Source organism: Salmo salar, chromosome 29 (assembly GCF_965601325.2).
Source record: "Salmo salar chromosome 29, fSalSal1, whole genome shotgun sequence".
Lineage (NCBI taxonomy): Eukaryota > Metazoa > Chordata > Actinopteri > Salmoniformes > Salmonidae > Salmo > Salmo salar.
Genome location: NC_138319.1, coordinates 21,414,146 through 21,440,258, shown reverse-complemented (window position 1 = coordinate 21,440,258; position 26,113 = coordinate 21,414,146). Strand labels below are relative to the sequence as shown.

Below are 26,113 nucleotides of genomic sequence, written 5' to 3'. Positions count from 1 at the left end.
CGCCCGCTTATAAACTGGAGCCAAGTCATGCTGGAAAATAACATATCTAAGCCAGTCTCCTTATGACTCGTCCATAATGAAATGTCAGATGTCAGTCAAACTCTGCTTATTAACTCTATGAGGGCCAGGTGTGTGTATGACATCATAGGAAGTGACTCAGTTAGTAGAGCATGCCACTTGCAACGCCAGGGTTGTGGGTTCAATTCCCACGGGAGAAAAATGTATGCATTCACTACTGTAAGTCGCTCTGGATAAAAGCATCTGCTAAAATGTACTACTAGGGTTGGTGTGAAAAGGTTAATTGATCAGACTGAATTAAAATGAGACTAGTATTTTATGTAGGCATACATGCACATACAAAACAAGCGTTTAATTGTTTGATTAAAACCTCTCAGTTAACACTATGCCTTATATTAACCAAATACCAAGATTTGTAAACATGCGCTATCCATCCACCAATTGAAAACCTCTCTTTAATGTGCCTCAGTAGTTTTTTTGTGTGTGCAATTTTTACTCTGCTGAAATATTTTTGGATTAATCAAGAAAGATAGAATTTAAGATATATATGAGAATGTTTAATTGTTTAATTTATACATATAAATTAAACAAATAAACATTCTTAATTTGATAATTCATGTGTAAGCACGTTTTAACTACATAATAAAGACATTATTCTGTAACGAAATATTCATGGAGATAGTATTCCTATACTATAAAGTACTTTGATCTGATGCAATGTAATGAAACGAAATAATAGCCACTTTTCATGTCGCCATTGGCTGAATTTGTTGTCGATTTAAATCTAGTGGGCAGGAGTGAGTATTTTCGACCAGTCCTGTGCCATCCCCCTTGTCCCATCGTTCGCAAAGATGTCGTTGAAAGAGCTATCCTCGCTGGAAAAGGCTTTAGGATTGAAAAAGCCTAACAAATACAGTACTCAGGGGGATAGGAAGGTGAATTTGCCATCCAATGGTTTCGGTTACAGTTATCGATATGCGCTAAATAAAATAGAGCTTACCACATGAACAGTAGGTTAAAAAGAGTCGTGAGCACATGCTAGCTACGAAGGTAGCTAGCTTGCTAATGTTAGCATGCCACTATACTTTCCATAGAAAAGCAAGCTAACGTTACTAGTTAGCTAGCTAACAAGATAATGATAGTAGCATGTTAGCTAGCTAACAAGATAATGCCAGTAGCTTTAGCTAGTTCTATTTTAGTGAATGCAGGTCACTTAAGAACAACGAAGCTATAACTTTATCCCATATAAGTTGCAGAGTAAATGTATAATCATGTTTGAGCTAAGCTGTGTTATTAGCCAGCTAGCTAAGCTAACATTGAATGAATCTGCCGAATGTTTATGCCATGTGATAGCAATCTTTGGTTGCCAACGATTTCTGGCTCTAACTCATTTTAGTGGAGTGCTATACTGACTCAACTGCCTTCATTACAATGTTAGAAACACATACAAGTCACAGGGTGTAGTCAACGTGACTGCATGTGTAATCACTGAAATACTGTGTCTTGTTGACAAGTCACTACAATACAGACACTGACATTGTGTCCATAATTCCTATCAGGCTAATACTAAATGTACACATTGACATTCTCACCCATCCAGGTCCCTGTCCTCCAGAGTATTAATGGACCAGCTCTGGTCGGCTTGGTGACCATCGCCACTCACCTGGTCCAGGAGGCTAAGCGGCCCGAGTTGCTGGGTGGGTCAGCAGAACACAAGGCTGTAGTGCAGCAGTGGCTGGAGTACAGAGTCACCAAAGTGGACGGATGCCACAAAGAAGATATCAAGACCATACTAAAGGTAGAGACCCAGAAACAGTAGTAAAGATTATTCTCCAACATTTTATAACTTCAAATCATCCAAAATTAGAAAGTCAATAAAAAAAAATACACTACCAGTGAAAAGTTTGGACACACCTACTTATTCAAGGGTTTTGTTTACTTTTTACTATTTTCTACATTGTAGAATAATTGTGAAGACATCAAAACTATGAAATAACACATGAAATTACGTAGTAACCAAAAAAGTGTTAAACAAATCTGATCCAACAATGATAAATGATAGTCCTACTAAGCGCAAACCAGATGGGATGGCGTATTGCTGCAGAATGCTATGGAAGCCATGCTGATAAAAGTGTGCCTTGGATTCTAAATAAATCACATCATATTTGACCAAGATGGAGAGTGATGGAGTGCTGCATCAGATGACCTGGCCTCCACAATCACCCGACCTCAACCCAACTAAGATGGTTTGAGATGAGTTGGACTGCAGAGTTAAGGAAAAGCAGCCAACAAGTGCTCAGCATATGTGGGAACTCCTTCAAGACTGTTGGGAAAGCATTCCAGGTGAAGCTGTTTGAGAGAATGCCAAGAATGTGCAAAGCTGCCATCAAGGCAAGGGGTGGCTACTTTGAATAATCTAAAATATATTTTATTTGTTAACAATTTTTGGGGGGTTACTACATGATATCATATGTGTTATTTCAAAGTTTTGATATCTTCACTATTATTCTACAATGTAGAAAATAGTAAAAATAAAGAAAAACCCTTGAATGAGTAGGTGTGTCCAAACTTTTGACTGGTACTGTTTATCTTAGTCAGTTTTATTGTCCAATGTAAATGTGGACCCACTATTTTTCTACCATTGTTGTCATATGGGATAGACAGGCTTGGTGAGCTGTGTACGGAGAGGGTCTAGAATAGCAGGGCCTGGGAGAAGCCCCTGAGCCAAACTCGCCAACCCATGCTCCACCAGCCGTGGCCAGACAGTGTGTGTGGCTCATTAAGGCGCGGGGACATGAATCTAGTCTGATATATGGTCCTTCGGTGACATGGCCGAGATGGGCAAAGCAGTAGACGAGAGCCCAGGATGGGCACACACTTTACAGTGTAAGTCTTTAATGGGGGGGCCGCTGTGGCTGTCGACAGCGTGAAAGTGATATGAAGCCACTGGTTGGCTGAACAGGCGCCTCTCGGCACTGACTGTCAGGGTGACATGCCGCCATGGCATTACTGAAAAGTTCTACTGATCCAGGATGTGAATGTGGACAGGCCTTTTAAAAAATGTAATGGTGCCACTTACAGAAGTTAGCCTTGAGCCGGGCTCTGTGCCCCCACTGGCTGCTACAGCTGTCCTGCTGGTTCACCAGAACTCTAACAGCGTAACCAATAATCCCAGAAATGAAAGGGGTCAATGTGGGCCACAATAGCATCAGTTTTTTTGTTTTTTTGCACTTGTAAATTCTACCATGTGAACCAGTTTTGGTTGATTATGCAGAAGAACAGCCAAAATATTCGATTTGATTTTAGTAGTTACACTTTGGAATCAATTTCATGGGCTGGCCTTAGTCATACCGTTGATATAGAAAACCTCACGTCTTGGAAAATAACAACTTTTTCCTTGGGAACTAATGTTTTACCTTGTGCAATAACTTATTCTTCACTGGGACCAGAAAGTGCCCTTCCTTCACTATGGTAGAATAGTCATGGTGCTATAACCCACAACCTTGGTGTTCTAGTGAGGTCTAGTAGCCCCAGTGAGTGCAGAGTCCAAGAAGGCTTGGAGAGACTGTGGTTGTGGGGGGTGGAGGCGCAGAACCCAGGTTCTGAACTCCATGTGGGGGTGGAGGGGGAGCCGTCTCCTGTCCGGCTGGGCTTCCATAGCTGTAGGGAAGGCAGGGATCTGATTGTGGCGGAGGAGTCTGCTGCCTTCATGCATTGCTTGGCAGCACACTCCGGCTGCACAATAACTCCATTAGCCCACAAGACGCTGTATGTGCAGTACAAGTGCTAAAGATGGTTCTGTCCCTTGGGACCTGCACAACCATGCACCCCCCCCCCCCCCCGCATGCACACACACAGCCCCCGTGTGCTTAGTCCATCCAGTTTGTGGAAGGTTCATTAGATTTGCAGGCGCCCAAGTCAGTCGGGAGAGGCGTGGGCCACTTGTAAGGCATCTGCACTAGCCGGAGCGGCCAGAGTTGTGGGGATGCCATGCCACGGCAGGTAAATACATATTCCCCCTCAGGTCGTGCATTATTCACTTACAGATACAGCGCTCTCCACTCAGTGCACATCACGCACTCCCAGATAAATAGGTTAAATAGATTTCAGGCCTGTGTTGGCTCCACCAGCCACCATCTTGTTTTTCAACTCTTTTGACTGTTAAAGACTTTATTTGGATATTTGGTCTCTTTAACTGTGGATATGTCATTATCACCCCATCACTGAAAGTTTGGTTATTAAAGGGATTTCAGGAAAATGTCCCGCATGTTTTTTCTCTAATAATAAATGTTCTATAGTTGATGAACTTCCTTGGTCAACTTTTATGAGACATTTCTCTGATTCAAATGTCTAATCTGGTTGTTATGATATAAACAAAACATGCTTAGATAAAATCAAGAATCACATTGGAGTGATTCTGTGACCCTCAAGACAATTGTTTGTAGGTGTATGTCTCCACAGTGCATCCGGAAAGTATTCAGACCCCTTGACTTTTTCCACATTTTGTTATGTTACAGCCTTATTCTAAACTGAAATATTTTTTTCCCCTCATCAATCTACACACATACACAATAATGACAAAGCAACAACTGGTTTTTAGAGATTTTTGTACATTTATAAAATTTAAAAAAAGTGAAATCACATTTACATATTCAGACCCTTTGCTCAGTACTTTGTTGAAGCACCTTACAGCCTCGAGTCTTCTTGGGTTTGACACTAGAAGCTTGGCACACCTATATTTGGGGAGTTTCACCCATTCTTCGCTGCAGATCCTCTCACGCTCAGCCAGGTTGGATGGGGAGAGTTCGATTGGGTTCAAGTCCGGACTCTGGCTGGGCCACTCAAGGACATTCAGAGACTTATCCCGAAGCCACTCCTGTGTTGTCTTGGCTGTGTGCTTAGGGTCATTGTCCTGTTGGAAGGTGAACCTTCACCCCAGTCTGAGGTCATGAGCTCTCTGGAGCAGGTTTTCATCAAGGATCTCTCTGTACTTTGCTCTGTTCATCTTTCCCTCGATCCTGACTAGTCTCCCAGTCCCTGCCCCTGAAAAACATCCCCACAGCATGACGCTGCCACCACAATGCTTCACTGTAGGGATGTTGCCAGGTTTCCTCCAGATGTGACGCCTGGCATTCAGGCCAAAGAGTTCAATCTTGTTTTCATCAGATCAGAGAATCTTGTTTCTCATGGTCTGAGAGTCTTTAGGTGCCTTTTGGCAAACAAGTGGGCTGTCATATGCCTTTTACTGAGGAGTGGCTTCCATCTGACCACTCTACCTTAAATACCTGATTGGTGGAGTGCTGCGGAGATGGTTGTCCTTCTGGAAGGTTCTCCCATCTCCACAGAGGAACTCTGGAGCTCTGTCAGAGTGACCATCAGGTTCTTGGTCACCTCCCTGACCAAGGCCCATCTCCCCCGATCGCTCAGTTTGGCCGGGCAGCTAGCTCTAAGAAGAGTCTTGGTGTTTCAAAACTGCTTCTATATTAAGAATGGTGGAGGCCACTGTGTTCTTGGAGACCTTCAATGCTGCAGTATTGTTTTTGTACCCTTCCCCAGATCTGTGCCTCGACACAATCCTGTCTCGGAGCTCTACGGACAATTCCTTCGACCTCATGGCTTGGTTTTTGCTCTGACATGCACTGTCAACTGTGGGACCTTTATATAGACAGGTGTGTGCTTTTCCAAATCGTGTCCAATCAATTGAATTTACCACAGGTGGACTCCAATCAAGTTGTAGAAACACTTCAAGGATGATCAATGGAAACAGGATGCACCTAAGCTCAATTTCAAGTACTTTTGTGAATAAGGTATTTGTTATTTTTATATTTTATACATTTGCAAAAATGTATAAAAACCTGTTTTCACTTTGTCATTTTGTGTGTAGATTGATGAGGGGAAAAAAGGGGGAAAGGGAAGGGGTCTAAATACTTTCCAAATTACCTGTGAAAATCTGTCAAATATGCAATTCTAATTAACTTAATGATCCACCAAAAGTAATTTACATACATTTTTTTCCCTCATGCAGGACCTCAACAGTTATCTAGAAGACAAGGTTTACCTGGCAGGAAATCAGTTCACCCTCGCCGACACACTCATGTACTACGGAATTCATCACGTCATCGTAAGTCTAGCGTTCAATAACCAAACAGAGCTGACTTCAATCAGAGTTGAATTTAAAAGGCGGTTTGTCAAACGGAGCTCACAATTAAAAGAGTCATATGGTTAAAGGGCATGAGAGAGGAAACTTGACACAAGCAGAAAAGATGAGGCGCAAATTGATGTCTTTAGCCCAGGCCAAGGAAGAAGTTTGTTGGCCCCTGGAGGCTGACAGAGAGAAACAGGGGATCATATGTTGAGAAATGTCAGCGGTTGTGGCGGAGATGGATCGTTGCCACCAGCCACAAGGGAGTCAGTTTAGTTTTTTATCACAGCGGTTAGCCTCTGTCCTGAGGTCAGTCAGCAGCCCAGTTCAGGGGGAGGACTATCATAGCTACGGAACATAACTGGTATGATTTTAGACTGTTTCAGGTGCAGTATAGCTATCTTAGACCATGCTTTGGCAGCCTCACAACGAACATGAAACAGGATTGTCTAATATGTTCACATTGTTTTGGTGTTATTCTCTTCATCTAGCAATTACACTTGTTTTGTGGGGAAAGAAATGTGAATTAAGTTAAAAGCAGAGTTGCTTCATTAGTTTGGGTACTAGCTAATTATAGCCAGAAAGATGCATTTGCTAAATATAAATGGAGATTCATAACATTGCTAGACATTTATAATGTGACGGTAGTGTCATTCTCAACTTTTAAACAATGTCAGATTTGTATAGTATGGATCATCAGTGGTAAAAATGAATATCCCACCTCTCTGTCCCAGGTGGACCTGGCCGTCCAGGAGAAGGAGAAGTACATGAACATGACGAGGTGGTTCGATCACGTCCAGCACTACCCCGGCGTCCGGCACCACCTGCCCCCCGTGGTGGTCCTGAGGAACAGAGTCTACACCAGCGGCCACCACTGAGGTGTCCTGTCCCGTCAGGGTGCACTGCTGGCTGCCAGGATGGCCCCGGGCAGACTTGAGGGCTAAACATGGGGGTGCTGACATCTCATCCTTCCCACCTACCCAACAGTACGGCCCCTCCCTCGCCTTCGAGACGTTCGGTGTCTGTTTGTTGTTGTTGTTGTTGGGAGTCTGACTGTTTTTTTTATGACTGCAGATGCTGTCAGTGTCAAGGTGTAGGGATATTCTAGTGATGCTATCTGAAACTGGCTCCCTGAAAGCATTCTGGCTGGTGAATGGTAGTAGGGTTTGCTGATACATGTCAGCAAATCTTGTCTTTTCACTTAAAGGGATAGTTCACCCAAATTACAAAATGACATTGGTTTCCTTACCCTGTAAGCAGTCTATGGATAAGGTATTACAGCAATCAATAGTTTCGTTTTCCCATGCACTGTTAACACATGCTAATGTTTTAGCGTTTGTGGCACAAATCCCATTCAAGTCATGGGACCGATATTAGCATTTTTTGTTCAAATCATCTATGATTTTGTTGAGCTGCAAAAACAATTTTAGATACTTTGGCTGATATGTACATGATGCGCTAAATACGCTAATATCAGTCCCTTGACTTGATTGAGATTTGTGCCCAAATGCTGAAATGTTAGCATGTGGAAACAGTGCCAGGGAAACTAAAACAATGCATGGATTACTGTAATACCTTGTCAATAGACTGCTTACAGGTTAAGGAAACCAATGTCATTTTGTAATTTGGGTGAACTATCCCTTTAACCTGAGCCTTGATTGTGAAAAATTATTATTAAAAAGTACAAGTGAGTTAATAGTTGGCAATGTCGCTTTAAAGAAGTCCCTCTTTTGCAATTTCAATGTCTCAACATGTTACTTACACAGAATAGTTCCAGACTGCCCAACTGTGTTCAACTATGTAATAATCATCCAACACAGATCCCAGGTCCATTATCAACTTTCCGTCCTCATGAATTTATTCTTCAGTCTTAGTTTCTCAAGCTGCTGTTCCACCAGCAGCGTGGGCAGCAGCCTCTAGTTCAGATCAGAGTCACTCGAATCAATCTGTGTGTTGATGCTGAAGGGCAGAGGGCAGACTACCAGCTGCCATAGAGGCCACAGCGTGCCTCTGTCCAATGCCAGAGCCCTGGGTGACAGCCACGCATTGTGTGTCATTTCACCCTCTTACCCATGGGGAGAGGGGCCCAGGGGGTAGGAAATCATTTTACCAAAACATCAGAGCGATAATACACACTCGCACCACACACAGCTGACTGGATTTAGCCATTAGCTCTGTCAGGGGTAGGAATCACAGCTAATATATATTGAAACCGCTGTGTTTGCACAACAAAATAGTTGGGTAATCTTTGTCTTAATTGTGAAAACTTTATCCGGTGTGTCAAGCTGTTAACTGGTTTACATTGTTACACTTTTCATCCAGCCTGTGTTTTGTCTTATAAACCTTTCTTGGCCCTCCTAGTTTTCTGGTATGTTCTTCCTTATGACGGCTGCTGCTTTAATGCTATATTTTTGTGTTATTTAAGTCTACAGAAGGTTGTCCTGTGCCAATAAAAATCAAAGGGAAACAAAGATAATCTTCATCTCATGAGTCTCATCTTGTTTAGTTTTTTATCATTCGCTTATGTAGATTTCAAAGAATTTGTTTTTAAAATTTGGTGGTTCCATCGATTAAACAACAGCAAACAAAGTGCTGTGTGTTCCAGAAAGTGTAAACTTCTGAAAGCAAACATCCTGCAGTCATTTGAGCAGGCCTTGTGACTAGATAAGAAAGAACATTGCACTGCTGGACCATAATAGAACCACTGTCCTGTTTATTTCAGTTCCATTTAGATGTCATTGCTGCTGCTGCTGCTGCTGAAGAGAAGTTTAACACAGCATGTCATGCTTTATCTTTGAGGTGTGCTAGATTTAGGAGAACTTGAGGGCTTTTGTTTAATGCATCTATACTGCATAGACAAACTTGGAAGTTATATAAAGCTTTCTGAAGACGTATAACTCATGGATTCGCAGCGAACTCGAGTATGTGTAACAACGAACTTGAAATGAGTTTTTCAGATGTTTTGTGTGCTGCCGTGACTATCGCCGTAATGTCAAAATGGCAGTGTCATTAGGTCTTCCAGCTTTGCAGCTGATGATCAAACCAAAGCCAAGACAAACCCATAGATGAAGCCACAGCGGGTAACTCAAGACAGCCCAATTAGTATCAACCTCTCCCCAGTCATCTGAAGACAGAGGTTGTCTCCTCTACAGGGGTGGACTGCCACAATGAGCTCACATTGAGACATTCCCCCACATGGCAGACGAGGCAGCCTTTCTTTCCCCCACCCCCTGGTCAGCGATAGTTCAGGGGTCAATTGGCTCGGTGGATCAGCAGGGTTCACTGATGACTTCAACTCTCACCGGGAGTCATCTCTAAGTGTGTGGACCTGACCAGATGCCACCTATTGCTCACTCCTCTTCATGGCCACAAGGGGTTTCACTGTGGGAAGGGCATGGGGGCAGAGTCCAGGGCCAGGTGAGGTGAAGTCGCCCTACGGACAACTATCTGAAGAATGACAGCTCTACTGGGTCTTACCGTTTAAAGTGCAGTGAGGAGATCCACAGGTTCCACAAGTAAGATCATGTGGCATGAAAGCAGTTTTGGCAATAAGTCCTGTCATGAAGTAAATGGTGTCAATCTGAACTTGTAAAAAAGGAAGTGTGTTCCCACAGATTCAGGCAGTTTCAATAACTGGTGCCTTAGTACCATCTTCCTAATGAGAGGCAAATGTGGTGGGGTATTCCCGTCACGTAACACCCCACGGTGTTAGTCCGAGTCTGCCATGTCGGCAACAAAAAATTGTTATGTCTTGTTAATGAGATCGAGAGAGCGGCGCATCCGACAGAACGTTTGCCCCTGATTGATTAAATGAAACAATCAACACTGCGTGGGGGCGTGTTAACGTGTCGTAAGCGCTTGTGACAGGCATTGCCTTATCCTCCCCTTACAGATAGTGACAGTTCTACCATGTGCCCATAAAGATGGCATCTGATTGTCAATTGCAATTACACAAGTGCAGAGGCAATGATCAGGCAGGTGGGATAGTTTTCTTTGCACACTTTTAAGTTCAGTCATTGGTTCAGACTTTCAGGGCTTGAGGGCAAGTTGGGAAAGTTATTTTGCTGCAGGTTCCTCTCCTCTCTAAAGGTGCAGAGGATCGTGTGAGACTGAGGTGAGCAGGGGATACATTCCAAGGTTGGGTGTATTTCTCTCTTTGTCTGTAGTGTTTCTGTTGAGCTTCTATATTAGAAGCGTGGAGTCTTAATGCAGCTTCAGTATTATAAGCAAGCTTCAGGGAGGTAAACACTGAATGGGGGGGCAAACACTAATCTTGTCACAAGTTCTATATATGTTTTAGTCTTTCTTTTCTCTGGGTTGCAAGTACAGCCATGCCATGGAGGGCAGAAGGAGCCCAGGTGTGTGGCGAGGAGTTTACGAGACGCACTCACTCACTTCATCAGTCAGAGAGGGGCGGCTGATTCAGCCTAGGTGCTAAAGTACATGTGTGCATCCCGGGGCAATGGGATCACACCTAAACTCAGGCACGGATGGCAGACTGCTCCAGAATTAGCCTGCCTCGCTCGCCCTCTCTCTCCCCCAACCTGCCTCAGCTGCACACACACTTCCTGGCTGCCGCGTTCTGATTTCCTGGGTGTGTGTGTGTGTGTGTGTGTGTGTGTTTTCATGCGCTCGTTCAAGAGGTTGTGGATTTGGCTTGGGGGCAAGGGGTGAGAGGGACATGGTGAGTTCGAGGGGGATGGGAGGAGTGCATACCGTGCAAGAAGCAAGGAAGATAGCAAACTTCCTTGTCTGGATAAGTTCAAATAATGGGCCTCTCAGTTCTCTTGTGTGGATTTGACCTGCGCTCTGTTCTAAAGCTGCGAATGTCTTGATCTTTTTTATATAGACCCCTGCTTTAAGGAGTCACTGGGGTAGAGGTGCAATAACATACACATTATTAGAGATTTCTTGTTTATATATTACCAATATGGAAGTGGTTCTCCATACATTTTGCTGGGGAATTGTCTCCTCCAGGACATTTTATCAGCTGCACTCTGGCCTTGTGGCATATTCACTGGTGACAGAGGCCATTCTGTGCCCTCATATTCTATTCTGAAGAATGTGTCGCAAATTAGGTATACATTTTCTCTCCTACTCAATGCACCCTTGCCTCTCTACCCCACAGGTCTATGCCACTTAACTTTAGAATGCCCTCCTGCCTTAATGGTTTTTGATAGGATGTCTTCGGGGGAGGGAGCTCACTTCTCTGTGAGAAGTGATACCAAAAGTAATTGCGTCTGAAGCCCCCTTGACAAGGGCTGTACTTTTGAAATGGCACTGCCCAGGGAAGCGAGGGAAATAAGCGTAGAGAATGGCGATGGTAGTGAGCCTCAGATGCATTCCTGGGTGGAGAGAGGGCATGAGGGGGTCAATGCCATCAGCAATACCCTATAATGACCACCCTTGGAACAAAAACAACACCTTCATTACCATTTCTCCTCGGCTCATCTGCATATGCATCAACTGGCTGTGCATTTATAATTTCCGCCTTATTACAATGCAGGTTTTAATTCGGGGTGACTAATTTATTTAAACCTGGAGTGAAATTATCCCCCTCTTCCAGCACTGTTTCCCTCCTTATCTTGTCACATTTCCCTAATGCAAAAAACCACTTCTGATTCATATTTAGAAGAACAACTCAAGCAAGGTTTGATATGATTAACTGTAATTATGTGTTACCTAACTGACCTGCTTACCTTTGGTGCAGTAGTATAAATACATATGCATGAAGGAGGGGTTTACAGGAATAGTGTGTTTATCTTCCATTTTATATCAAAGTTTGCATTTCCACTTTTTCCCGAAAGACACTTGATACAATGACAGTACCTTGGCATATTTTAACTCTGGGTTGACTGTATCATTTAAGCCAAACCAATAGACAGTTCCCAATGTCCACCTCACTGAGCATGGCGATAATGCATAGTCTGGACACAAAGGGAGCCAGCCGTAATGGCGCTAATGGATTAACCTTGACAGGACATGATTATGAACCAGAAGTGCACCTTTTACTCATGCCTGGTTGTTTCCCCTGCCTGTGTATATGTATGAGAGAGTGTGTGTGTGTGTGTGTATATATGAGAGAGTGTGTGTGGGCTTCACCGCTCACTGGTTTGATTCTGGACTGGGGGCATGAAGCTGCAGTCTGGCATAGGGGACGCCCGCTCGCTCACCCTACCGCACCACTCACTGCTCACTTCTCTCTCTCTCTCTCTCTCTCTCTCTCTCTCTCTCGCTCTCTGTCTCTCTCTCTCTCTCTCTCTCTCTCTCTCTCCCCTCCCCCTTCTCACACACACACACACACACATGACCTTCCACAGCAGGACTGGCCCAGGACCAAGAGGGGGGTGATGATGGGGGGGGGTCATGGAGAGAGTGGCAGCTGGGATCTCAGTCTTACCCCTCAGTGAGCCTGCTCTGAGTATTAGTTAAAGTACAGCTATGTAAGTCACTGATATGAAGGGTTAGTTCAAGTACAGCTATGTAAGTCACTGATATGAAGGGTTAGTTAAAGTACAGCTATGTAAGTCACTGATATGAAGGGTTAGTTCAAGTACAGCTATGTAAGTCACTGATATGAAGGGTTAGTTCAAGTACAGCTATGTAAGTCACTGATATGAAGGGTTAGTTCAAGTACAGCTATGTAAGTCACTGATATGAAGGGTTAAAGTACAGCTATGTAAGTCACTGATATGAAGGGTTAGTTCAAGTACAGCTATGTAAGTCACTGATATGAAGGGTTAGTTCAAGTACAGCTATGTAAGTCACTAATATGAAGGGTTAGTTAAAGTACAGCTATGTAAGTCACTGATATGAAGGGTTAGTTAAAGTACAGCTATGTAAGTCACTGATATGAAAGGTTAGACCATATTTTGGGCATCCTCTCTTATGCAAATGTGTCAATGTGATATTTTGTGGATTATTGGAAAACGGTGATGTTTTGTTGGTCCAGAAATATACTGTAGTTCCTAGGCTGCTTCTAAAGGCCAGTTCCTGGGTGTACTAGTTAGTGTTAGTGGTTAGTGTGAGGGGCCGTTGCATTGCATGGAATCATTCTGCTGAACATGCTTAGACCAGAAACAGGCATAATCTGGGTCCCTCAGTGTGTTAGCTAGCGTGTAGTCAACATGCAAAATGTGCTGTGTGTCAAACAGCCATGGATAAAGGAAACACAAATGATTGCTCAAAGGTTGCAACTGACAAATTTGCCAAATTACACTGAGTGAGTCTATTTAAGTGAGCATGTGCTGTGAAATTGATTATGCTCCTCTGTGGAATAGCCTACAGTATGGTGCATTCCTCACTTAGGACTGTCTTGAACTCTTAGCATGGAAGGGTACTGTCCCTGAGTCTCAATCAGAGATTAGTTCATGTTGTCACCCCCGGCAACAACCCCAGGGGGCATACAGAACAGGACCAGGGGACACCAAGAGGTACGATGTCCTGCAGATGTGTCTGTCTTGGAAAAATGACAGGGCATGTTACAGCCATCCACCATCCTGGTTCAAATGGCCTGCAGTCAACCACTCATTGCCCAGCCCAGACTCTGCTGAAGGAGTCACTGCTAGGGATGTTGGGGGTAGGTTACTGAGAGAGCTCCTCAGTCAAGCTATATTTAACTGCACATGATACACAGCTGATCGCTGGCTCCTTTGAAAAACATACATGGTCGAGGCCTGCGTGAAATTGACATTTGCAACCCGGGGACGGCGCGCATGAGACAGGACAAAGCCAGAGTTTTGTTCCTCGTCCGAGGAGGGAGGGGGGGGGGGGGGTCCGAGCGTCAACAAAGCCCATGTCTTATCTCGTGTTTCCCCCACACTTACGGTAATGCTCGTTACACGCTGGCTTTTCACCACACCGACTCATCGACACTAACCGCTTTGAACTGTGCGCCAGAGGCCCTAGAAGCCCAAAGGGCAGCAGCAGACTGGTGCGCTTTCAAAGATGCTGTTGATGGGCTGGATGGAGGATGGCGGAGGTTATACAGGCGTACAACGCTATGGAAATGATGGTATCATAATGGGCCCAATGTGCTCCTCCAGCCCCCCCATCCACCGCCGCTCACCACCCTCCCCAGTCGTCCCTGCAGGCACGAAGACTTTGCCTTCGTAACGGCCCTTGCGGACTTCCCTTGTGACTTTCACAGCTGTCATGCTGTGCTCTGCGACCATTCTTTCAAGCTTAAGATCCGTGGTGGGTGCTTTTTCTGTGAGCATGTGATGGCCCGGCTATACACACACAAGTGAATGATTCCTGTGCCTCCTGTGTTAATGGGGTGTGTTATTTGCCATAATGTCATTTCACAGGGGGTTACGGCACTGCAAAGGCAATTATATGGATCTTTAGCAAGGCAGGTGTACTAGGCGCCTAGTCTTGAATGGATTTGGTATCATGTGGAGAAGACTATAGACGGGTTGGTTGTTTTGCACAGGGGTATTCAACCAGGGCTCCACAGCCCTATACTGCAGGGGGTCCGCAAAAATATATGAAAAATAAAATACAATTGCTGATTTTCTTTTAAATATCGCTAGCCTTGATAGAATAAACAGATGTTGGATTACATAACCTACAGTAGAAAAGAGGATAATATATCATTTCTAATGATGTCAACTTTATTTCTCAACTCTTAATATTGAGCAAATTACACTCACTGGAGTGTCTGGCATAGGCTTTGAAAAAGCAACAGCGAATAGGCTATCAGTACGGCAAATGCTAATGGCTGATGGTAAGTTTTCTTGGCTTGGCCAACACATGGCTAACCAGTTAAACAACTGCACTTAGCGAAAATGTGTTTGGAATTTCCTTTCTAGCTAATAGGCTATGTTAGAGTTTACACTTCCTCTTCCAATTATAATGTGGGCATGTCAAAATAATGAAAAAACGATCTACCAAATCTATTCATTTTAAAATGTTGATTACGTTTCCATTATCATTCACCTGATTTTTCGCTAATGTATGATGGGGGTCCCTGGGTCACCGGTTTGCCTGGGTGGGGGGGCCCTGGGCAAGAAAAAGTTGAAAACCCTTGGTTTTTGAACAAAACCGAAACGTGCGCAACTATGCAGCAAAACAGACAGGGTTGGCTCAGATGGTTGACAACATGTAAACCCTATTTTGTCTCAATTAGCACTTGTTGTCTTTCAAATACATTATTTAAGTTGTAGCTAGCAAATTGTTGCCGTATTAGCATTGACATGAATTAAGTCAAAACACCTCAAAACAAGACATGGTATCAAAAACAAGATAAAACTAGCTGAAACGAGCCACCTACGATTCCCCACATGGCAGTTTCTTGTCATTGTTGCTAGCTATCTGACCACTCAGAATCATAACAAAGCACGGCTTCCGGCCCCATCAATGCACATGAATAATTTTCGTGATGTTGTCAGAAAAGCCACCATCAATTTCATGATGCACAGTTGATGCTGTATACTATGTATTGTTATACTTGACAGTATAGTTAATGTGGATAATTCCATAGCCTCATGCCGAGTGACTCATCAAAACACCCTGGGACTATGTGGGAACCCAAATGCATTCTTCCCAGTTGAAAAGTGTGGATTTGCCATCAGTTTGTTGTTGTGCTTTTTTTGGTGACACAGTGTGATAGGCCCTCGAACCCTCCGTTACCCTAGTAATATCTCCCTTTCACTCCCTTTCATAAAAATTGTCAGCTGAGGATGGCTGAAGTTTAGTCAAAGACAGTTGGAGATCACCTCCAGGGACACACAGAGAGGGATGAGGGAGAGATGTTAGCGAAGCGCCTCGTGCCTCGTAGCCCCCCGATCTGCTCAGTGACACCCAGCCAGCAGGATGAATGACTGGAGCTGCTACTCCCATGCCTCCCTTGGGAGAAACCTGGCCTGCGTCCATCCTCACACACATACACACCCGCAATCAAATTGATATCCACACACACACATTTGTTTGCACCACATGCATAAGGATACACTCCCACCGGGGCACAAACACATACACATACACATACATACACAAACACACACGCGTCAAAGGAGGCCTGAGCGCTATCACTGCTCTTTGTCTCCCACTGTCATTGCTGAAGGGCTACTGCATGTAAGCTACAAGACAACATCTTGTAGAAGCGTAGATCTGGACAACCACAGAGCTTCTCCTGACCTGAGGGCTCCCGTCCTTCCTTCCTACCACACAGACCTCCGAATCTGAGGGGAGAGAGGGAAGAGGGCAGGCAAGAAAGTGAAAGAGAGCAACAACTCTCGGAGATGTGGGACGCACGGACGACAGCCTTTCCCTCAAGGAGGCCGCCGTCATCTGCCTTGGCGGACACCAGCGCTAAACTCCTGTCAGGTCCCATCTTACGTCCCCCTGTCCCCCGCCTCTCTCTCTGGCAGGACGCGCCTCTCAGAAGGGGGTCACGTCACACACAGGGACGGCAGTCACTTGTCCCCCTCTCAGGGGTGTACTGTACTGCCCTGTCCAAAGACGACCCGCTGCGGCCATTAGGGTGGCAATGTGCCCGCTAGGATTTGGACGCAGTAGTGGAGAGCTCGCTTTCAAGCGCCGAAACTTCCACTGATAGATTTAAAGCTGGTAGAGACATTTTGCTGCCAGGTTTTGTCTTGTGCTTCCATCTATTTACATTTTGGGTAATGTGTCCCACACATTATTTATGGTCTTCTTTATTTAATGTAAAGTACATGAGTACTGTAATTTAACATTACTATTATTGTAATATTTTTTCTCATACAGTTGAATTCTGAAATGTTTCACTAAATATTCTGTACTTTAACTTGTAATTTGTTTGCTTCTGTAAAACTATCATCTCACTTCTATTTTCCCCACATTCAAATGTGCCTACTGTGTATAGCACAAGCAAATCAATATTAATCTAATGTAACTCATTTCAAGACCTACATTTGATTAAAATAAAATATCAAATATCAAATATCTCAACAAAAAATCTGTTTAGATGTAAAAAATAATACAAAAATAAACATTTTGATAAGATCTTTTTAAATGTCTGTTTTTCTGCCACTCTCTTAGAATGAGGACATGGGGGAACGGCTTGTTGGAAATGTATTTTTCCACAAACACAGTGCATCTCTCCCAGGTGACTGCTTAACACATGCAGTAATTGTAAACTTGCCCCTGGCACTGTATCTGTGAGTCTGTGTGTGTATGTGCGTGTGAATGATCGCCCTGTGCGTGAGGGTGTGTGTGCGTGCACAGTTGCATGCATATGTACTGTATGTGTGTGTGTGTTTTGGCATGTACATCTGCTTGGGTTTTTGTGTGTGTAAATATAAAGTGTGTATGTGTGTGTTATGTGTCTATGCATGCATTGGGTTACGGTATGTTCCTCCACAGCTCCACACAGGAGGCCTGACTTCTGTTTTTCCCTACACACTTCTGTTTTTGTTTATTGTTTTTTTCTGTCTTCTCAGGACAGGAAGCAAAAATGAATTAATAACATTTTATAGGGGCCAAATCTTTTCAGCATTTCCAGTCTTGTGAGCTAATTTGACAGCTCATGGGGTGATGCGGATTCCACTTCAGAGAGACAGGTACCCTAGGGCTAGCCAGCTGGATTGTGGATGCTTACAGATTTGGCTCTCGCTTCCTGCTGGGTGTCATCTGTCTCCTTGGTCTCGCGGTGGATAATTTTTTGTCCTCCTGACATCATGTGCCTGAGCAGTTTGTGCCTGGCAGGGCTTGTCTGTCCAGGTTGGCCATCAAACCCAGCCAGCATGCATCTAATCTGACGAGGCACCACTCCAAACACAGCCGCCCCCGAGCGCCCCCTCTGTCCCACGTCGAAAATCACGGCCCCACAAAAAACTTCTCAACCGTCAAGACCGGCCCCCGCTCCTCCGCCAACATGGTAAAGGGGTAGAAGGAGAAGTGTTGGGGGGGGGGGTATTCCGCCAGGGGACTTATTTCGCTCACGCAAAGAAAATGTCCCTACTTTCTCTCCCGTGGCTGTCACTTTGATTGCCGTCGTGGTGTGGGAGGGTCTGCCTCAACAGGTTTGGGCCTCTCCCTGCCTGTTGCCGGCAGTTGACTTGGACACCACGGCACTCGGATGAGGCAATCCTTTGGTTGGATTATAGTTGCGGTGGACGGCCCCGTGGGAGAAGTGACAGCGCAGCGGCCCGCTAATCCTGGGGACAGCCCCAAACCGGGGCCCGCTGAGAACACTAATCGTAAACGACACAATCGTTCCACTCCAAGGAGGGGCAGTTTACAAATCGCAAGACGCGGCTGACAAGGTTGCATGGCGGAAAAAAAAGAATTTCCCAAAAAGCACATGATGACTACATATGTTGATTTTCAGGCTGTGAGCTACGTGGCTGCCGCTGCTTCATGTTGCTTGTTGCTGCCTTCCTCCGCTCGGCCCCTTGCTTTCTTGGCCCCGGGAGAACATGACAGCAGGGCAGCGTCATACTCCGCCATGCCTCCTGAGGTGCCACTATTACCGGGGCTCCAGTTATTTCCCGGGGCCTCTCTCGTTCTCTGACATGGTGGAGGTGGGCAGCTCAGGAGTAGCCTCCAGGATGCAACGAGTGGCACCAGGACCACTGACCTGAGCAGTGTGAGCTGGCTGACTGGCTGAGAGAGAGAGGGGAAGAGGGGGGCAGGTGGGTGTGTGGCAGGAGGGGCCCCTGCCCAGGGGCCCAGGCAGTGAGTAATCCCACCCATCCGACCCCCTCCACCGGCACCTGTTCAGAGCCACAGTCACTGGCACTTAGCGTGCTGTGAACGCCAAGCACCATGGTCCCTCTGGCCTTCTCCAAGGGCCCAGAGATCATGACCAGAGCCAGAGAGAGGAGGAGGAGAGAGAGTGAGGGACAGAGAGCAATGTAATGCAAAATAATTATACCCATTGGGTAATGTGAGCAGCACCGTCGTTAGGGGCTGTGTGGAGAAGAAGAAAAAAAGGAGCTGTGTTTTCTAAGCCGTCACCACGCTAACAGGCCTGATGGGTATGTTTTGTAAACCACTCATCCAGACCTCCCACAGAACACTCACCGTTTGTCTAAGGACTCAATGCTCCAGGACCTCAGCCACGTTACTGCAGTCTGAGCAAGGGAAGAGCACGGCTGTGGTTTATGAGAACAAAATTATGGGAGCCAAATTAACATTCTATGGAGGGAAATTACAATTGTAGCTAATTGAATAAATTGCACATTACAAAATGTATTGCTAAATATTTATCCACATTTAAAATTGTAGGATTGTCTCATAAAACCTGTTTCACATTGTGAAAATATTTAGCATTTTTCACAACATATTAATGAAGATTTAACGTTTTATTTATTTTATAAATATTGCAGGAAACATTGTGTTACAACATTTTTATTTGACTATCTTTATTATTTGACTTTCTTGAACAACTATTTGAATCACCCCACTTTGTGTTATTTACCCTTGAAAAGTCTTGCTGTTTCAGAACAGAAGTGTGCAGCGAAGAGACCACCACTGTCACTGAATTCACGTAATAGTAGACCTGTGAGAGAGATGTGATATGGCTCATACAAGGGACAATCACTTACAAACCTTACTGGAACACAATCCTGGCAGATAATAGTGGACAAATACAGTGTCATTTCTTGAATTTGATGTATAGCATTTACTTTTACTTTCTACTTTTACTCAAGTATGACAATTTAGTACTTTTTCCACCACTCAGTGGAGATACAGTAAAATCACGTAATGAGGTGCATTCAGTTTCACAATCGTGCACTTTTTTGTGGCTTTGGTTCAGTTCACAAATGTCTTTAGTTGTGATTCAAGTGTGTTAATTCACTGTCAACTACAGAACAGAAAACATTTTCATCCTTTTACATAAAGTCAATCAAAACAGAATGTACAGTTATTGGTGGAAGTACTTTTGAAATAAAAAAAATATGTATAATTCAACAACTGTAAATTATGTTTGCTTTATTTCTTCTCTAATGAGCAAATTGGCAGTGACTATTCATTTTTGATTGAATATCATGGCTCTTAACATGTAATTACATTTTCATCATAACTATAATTATGTTATACTCTTAAATTCTGTTACTGTACTACATTGTATCTACATTACAATACATTACAGCATATTACGCATATGTTACTGTACTACATTGTATCTACATTACAATACATTACAGCATATTATGCATACTTCAAATGAAACAAATTAATTAAATAGAGGAATAAGTATTTTTAGAGTATAACAAAACATTTGATTCATCATTTGTGAAATGCTGTGCAGTTAATCAAAATATTATTTGGCTGCACAGCTGCACATGTACATTATAAACACAACAAGGGAATAGGTTATGTCATTGCCATACTGTGTAAGTGCTGTTTTGTCCAACTTTCATGTTGTATCTGACCTTGTTTGTATGCAATCGATTTTAAAGCACCCCTACTTATTTTCACAAACGTCAAAGATTTCTAATGCACTCTTTGTCGATGGACCCTGCAGCACTCTGCGATGGCAGTTGATCAGTTGGCACAAGAACAGCTCATGACTGCAATCTCTTTAATAGACGGCGATCAAAATCAATGATGCAGATAACAACTATTTATCTAAATCATGTGGTCAGGACGAGAATTAGCTCATGTCTGAAGACTTTCTTTTAAGTGGAAGTGACATTTCTGAGTAATAGCAGGCACTTATTTTAAAACAAATGTTTGAGGTCTGAACATGCAAAACTAGCCCCAAACAACCCCCTTTATTAACGCATTCTAATATGTTTATGTTCTTAATGTGCTCTTGCCAGGAGTACTTGTCTCTAAACAGGCCTACACTGAGAGGAGGTAATATATTTGCATTTCAATTGTTAAACGTCATGAACTTTCTATCTGAAAATAATTTACTAAACAGGGTCTCATTAACCAGACTGGTTATTATAAGAGTGGGCATTGTTTCCACCTAGTGGCAAATTAAGGCAGCACACTTTTTGTAAAAAACTGAAGTATTACTCTATTACCCAGAAGAAATAGCCTACTAAGTGATCTCAAACTTCTGTTTATATTATATCTGCATGACTTTTGAAGAACAAGCCCACTACATAATCTAGGCTAATTGGACATGTGTACATATTCATTATCTTTGGTCAGTCTTGGGAGGATACAGTGGCCCATAATATTATAGTACTTAGTTTACTGGTTGACTGGACGATGCACAAAACCAAGGGGTTGGGAGGTGTAGTAGATAATCTGTCTTTTAAAGTCCACAATTTATATTCACATATCTACTATTTCCTGCTATGACCGACACTGCACACACAGCATAATGTTTACATTCTAAATCCATGTGACAGCCACACACAATAAGGTATTACTTGATGAAATCCCTCAAAATGATGGCCAATCCCTATAATTACTACTGTCATCAGCTAGAATGGGGTGGCGTTATGTGTGTATTTTACGGATTATCTCTCTTTGCTAACATACACTTCAATTCATTGAACTGTATGCAGAAAATTCCCTTATAAAGCCACACCATAGCGCAAGACTGACATCTGCAGTCCTGACTCATATGCAAGACCTCTATCCTCCATCATTATCATTGCATTGCCCTGGAATAAATTACAATTCATCAATGACAAAAAAGCAATTTAAACGCCTCATCTCACACACACACACACACACACACACACACACACACACACAGAGGGAGGAGAGAGAGCGATCATAAACCATTGGTGATGGAAATTTGCTGCCAAATATGTAGGCTACACCTACAGTTTATACATGCATTATAGTGATGACTGATGATGATTCTGTACTGTACCTACTGTACAGGTACCTCAGAATTTACCTCATGTAAGTGTGGCCCCCGTTTTGGGAGGTTTGGTTTGAGCCAAGACCTCGTACCCGGAAGTAGTTCGAGAATTTGTATCAGCTGACTTTAAATCAGCTGACAATAGTTACAGTTTTGGTTTTTGCTAGAATATATTTAAGCTACGTTTAACAGCCGCTGGAGCTAAATATTTGCAAATTCACATATGATAAATTGCATGTAAATATCTACCTCGTCGAAAATAGGCTGAAAGCTAGTTTAGCAAGCTCATTCAATCCTAACCAACTGCTAAACAAAGCATTTCACGTGTTGTCGAGGTTTAAAGTAACTATTTGATTTTTGTGTATTAACGCGTAACTATGGACAAGATAGCCAAAGGTGAGTTCATTATCGTGTTACAGTTATTATTCATTGCAGAAAACTCGCTAGCTAGCCTGCACAACTCGGGAGAGTCATGTGTTGTAGTATTAACGCATACAATTTGCAGCCTCTAGCCTGGTCCCAGATCTGTTTAGGCAGTATCACCTGGGGTGTAATCCATTACTCAGAACAGTTGCAAAACGTTCTATTTGCAACGAAAACTAGCGTTTCTATTGGACAAATGCAGGTAAGTCCCGCCCTATTTGCTGAACCTGGCCAATAGAAACGCTAGTTTTCAGAAGTATATCTTTTCCTTATCTAGATTTCCTTTACCCCCAGTCAATTCAGGCCTAAATTGACATCAGGTTAATATGAATTCAGATAATTTTACTGTAAATTATTCATATGTGAAAATATTTCATTATTTTCTCTGGGGACACAAATTGAATTAACCCCAGTGTTGACTGCAAGCCCTAGAATTAAGTTTCAATATATATGACATTAGCAATTGCTCAACATGACAAGATTTGATGGTTTGTGTCTCCCATTAGATGTTGGTGATATTCAGTCCAGGCTAATAGACCATAGGCCTGTCGTACAAGGGGAGATCCGCTACTTTGTGAGAGAATTTGAGGTAAATATTCAGCTTGGAAAGATGCACCGTAACATAATGGGGCATACAATGTGATTTGATTAATTGTAATTTGATATTTGTTAACACATACTTCTTTGTGATTTTGAAGGAGAAACGTGGATTCAGAGAGAGCCGTTTGCTGGACAACCTGAACAAAATGGTAGTGGAGACCAACGAGCAGATGTTGCCCAAGTGTTCAGAACACATGCATCAACACCTCTTTGAGGCTCTCACCCGACGTAAGCCTCTCTTCCTTACCTAGACGGCGTGTATTTCAATTGCTAGCAACTGCAGTTGTCATATGGCGTGATTTGAGTTGTTGTATTGTTTTATTTAATTTTATTAGGGTCACCATTAGCTAACGCAATGATGACAGCTAGTCTTCCTGGGGTCCGACACATAACGAAAAATACGTATTACATTCATGTGTCACAGAATTTCAACTGCATTGTATTATTTCAGTGTGTCTTACTGTTAAGGCCAGAAAGTCATTGAATGTAACATTTGTACATTGTGTTTTCCTACAGTGGAGGCTGCGAATCACATGTCACAGAGGATCCAGCAGAGGGCGCTAGATGCACAGCAGGTAATGATGCATGCTCTCCTCAAATGAATTACCAATGTTATTTAACCATTGACAGTCATTTACATTCAGGCAATGATTGTGACAACAAACCGGAGTCGTGGTCATTTGGCACTAAACAGGAGAATTTGAGTACCACTAAATCTCTCCAACAAGTGTGTTTTCATTTTGCTTCATTGTTTTGTTTAGTTTGAAAATGTTTGGTGTCGAGCCTAACCCAGATCCTTGTGTGTTGTGCACCTCAGAGCACCCAGCTGCAGGTGACCATAGACAGACGGAAGGAAGACTGGGATGAGTTTCTGAAGGAGCAGCAGCGTCTGAAGGAGGAGGTGGACGAGGAGCACGCCAAGGCTGTCGGACGCCTCAGCGTCATGTACAGCGAGATGAAGAAGGATCTGGCCAAGTTCTCCCGCTTCTGATCCGCTGTGTGTACGTCCACGTGTGTCTATACCACAGGAGGTTGGTGGCACCTTAATTGGGGCGGACGGGCTCGTAGTAATGGCTGGAGCGGTATAGGTGGAATGGTATCAAATACATGTTTGATGCCATTACATTAGCTCCGTTCCAGCCATTATTATGAGCTGTCCTCCCCTCAGCAGCCTCCTGTGGTCTGTATGCTTGTGTGAAATGAAGGTATTGCCTTTCGTTGATGCGGTACATTGTCATTGGCACTAACAGAGGATTTCAGAGCACTAGTGCTGCACAAAAGTCCACATTTTCCAGATCACCAATAACAAAGTGTGATTAACAACGTGGCATTTTCACAGCCCATCAAAATCAACATTTTCTGTCCTAAGCACATGGAATATGTAAACTTATGGAAAATGCCATTTTTAAACTAGCAATAACATGATTTTTCCTTGGCTGTGAAGCTTTTAACATCTTGAGATTTTTTATGGAATCATACTTTGAGGTGTGGATAGATGTGTTTGCCTTTAGCTGAATAAGAAAATAAACTGGGATTTGGCACTGAGGTGAGATATTTAAAGCTACGTGCGAGTGAAAATGTTTCATGTCAGAAGCGCTACTCAAAGCTGGGTTGTCAAAGCTGGGTCAACATCTCAAACTCTACTCACTAAGCAGTTTCCCCAACTCGGCATCCCTCACCAACTCTTCAGAATAGAGTACAGTCAACCTCTGACATCAAGTACAACAATCAACCTCTCAAAAGACATGAATCAAAAATGGCTTCACTGAAGCCAGCTCAATTTGTCAATTGCTGACATTATTTAGTGGTGTTTCCCCAGGCCTGTTATGTACCCTTGTTAAATAGAGAGGTAGCGACTTCTAGCGCTTTGTGAAGTTTTATTTGTCTTATGTACAGAATACACATTGTACACATCGTCCAATGAATGCTTACTTGCAGGTTCCTACTCGACAATGCAAGTGTTGTGTTTAGAGAAAGTATTTTCACTGGACAATGGCAGGCTGTTTATACTGACGGATGGACAGACACCCTGACACATTCCTGAACTGCTGGGAACAGGATATATCTCTGTTGGAAAGTGACAGAATAAGTATTTAAAATGGCTCTGATCAACACAGAATGGACCCCTTACTCAAGACTCCATTGCTGTGTGGGGGGACGCTGACCTCATCAATCAGTATAAGTCAAATAAAGCATTGCTAAACTCGGCGTGGCTCAAGTGTGGATTCTTTCTCTCGACACGAATGTATACTACGTAGTTCAGCAATGTCTTTTGACACATCTGTTAGACTGGCTCAAACAGCTAGGTATCCCATTTCAGGGAAGGCACAGTCTTTTCCACTTCGCTCGCGCTGACCTGCAATTGCGCTGCTGCTGTCTGGTTGCACTGGGTCGCCCTCTGTGAGTGACTGTCGTTAGGGCGGGCGCCCTGGCTGTTGTGTCATCAGAGATCAGCGAGAGCACGCCCGTGCCAGCAGATGTTGTGCAGCCAAGGGAGAACACTCACTCCCCTCCCCAGCCCTGACTGGGCCCAGTTGGCCAAACCCAGACAGCCCATCACCACTTAATGAGGAGTGACAATCCGGAAACGCAGCCCACCTCCACCAACAAGGCATCTTTCATCTGGCCCTGTTTATTTTTTCGGTTTAGATCGAGAGCGGGAGAAAAAAAACTGCCCGGATATATTCCGAAAGGTCAACAATGTCAGTGTTAGCTATTCAAGAGAATGTACTCTAAGACCTTCGCCCCTATTAAGTCCTCTGGTGTTGTGAGAAGCTGGTGCACCCTTAACTTTAGTTTGGAGGATGTTTCACTGTACCAAGCAGACGTCCACTCAGGTCAATGACCTTTGAGACAGGGATCGAGGTGATGATGGACATTGAACTCAATGGAAAGCCCCCTGGCCTTTGGCGGTTCGTACAGGATGTGCCCCCGGAGCGTGCGCTTCCCGTCTCAGCCTTCCCCGATAGACTCGCTGTTCCGGGAAGATGAGTGCGGAGCAAGTCGGGCACCGGCTGACACCAGCGTTATCGCCCCTCCGGCCCACCGCCGCGTACCTCAGGAACCAAGGCTTGTTTTTCGTCTCCTCTGTCTATCGGAGCCATTGTGTTCTTCCTGTTATGGAAAAAGCGCGGCGATCCCAGTCGAGGAGCTGGCTGCAGTTCCCT

General features: G+C 43.8%; 2 protein-coding genes across 2 annotated transcripts; both read left to right on the top strand.

Annotated features, from left to right (window-relative positions):
- The first annotated feature begins 803 nt into the window (after window positions 1-803).
- Window positions 804-8,636, top strand: LOC106590248 (eukaryotic translation elongation factor 1 epsilon-1). Its single transcript, XM_014181051.2, has 4 exons — window positions 804-953; window positions 1,619-1,816; window positions 6,044-6,139; window positions 6,895-8,636. The coding sequence occupies exons 1-4, from the start codon at window positions 870-872 to the stop codon at window positions 7,036-7,038; spliced, it is 522 nt and encodes a 173-aa protein (XP_014036526.1). The 5' UTR covers window positions 804-869; the 3' UTR covers window positions 7,039-8,636.
- A 13,396-nt stretch (window positions 8,637-22,032) lies between these two features.
- bloc1s5 (biogenesis of lysosomal organelles complex 1 subunit 5) lies at window positions 22,033-24,370 on the top strand. The gene is made up of 5 exons (XM_014181052.3): window positions 22,033-22,319; window positions 22,853-22,935; window positions 23,045-23,174; window positions 23,463-23,521; window positions 23,764-24,370. The coding sequence occupies exons 1-5, from the start codon at window positions 22,301-22,303 to the stop codon at window positions 23,935-23,937; spliced, it is 465 nt and encodes a 154-aa protein (XP_014036527.1). The 5' UTR covers window positions 22,033-22,300; the 3' UTR covers window positions 23,938-24,370.
- Window positions 24,371-26,113: the final 1,743 nt, after the last annotated feature.

Bases quoted from the DNA above. Each gene is read 5' to 3' on its own strand.
- LOC106590248 (XM_014181051.2), top strand. From the start codon at position 870: ATGTCGTTGAAAGAGCTATCCTCGCTGGAAAAGGCTTTAGGATTGAAA. The intron at 954-1,618 runs GTGAATTTGCCA...TCACCCATCCAG, and splicing joins GTACTCAGGGGGATAGGAAG to GTCCCTGTCCTCCAGAGTAT. The intron at 1,817-6,043 runs GTAGAGACCCAG...TCCCTCATGCAG, and splicing joins ATATCAAGACCATACTAAAG to GACCTCAACAGTTATCTAGA.
- bloc1s5 (XM_014181052.3), top strand. The intron at 22,936-23,044 runs GTAAATATTCAG...GTGATTTTGAAG, and splicing joins ACTTTGTGAGAGAATTTGAG to GAGAAACGTGGATTCAGAGA. The intron at 23,175-23,462 runs GTAAGCCTCTCT...GTTTTCCTACAG, and splicing joins CTTTGAGGCTCTCACCCGAC to TGGAGGCTGCGAATCACATG.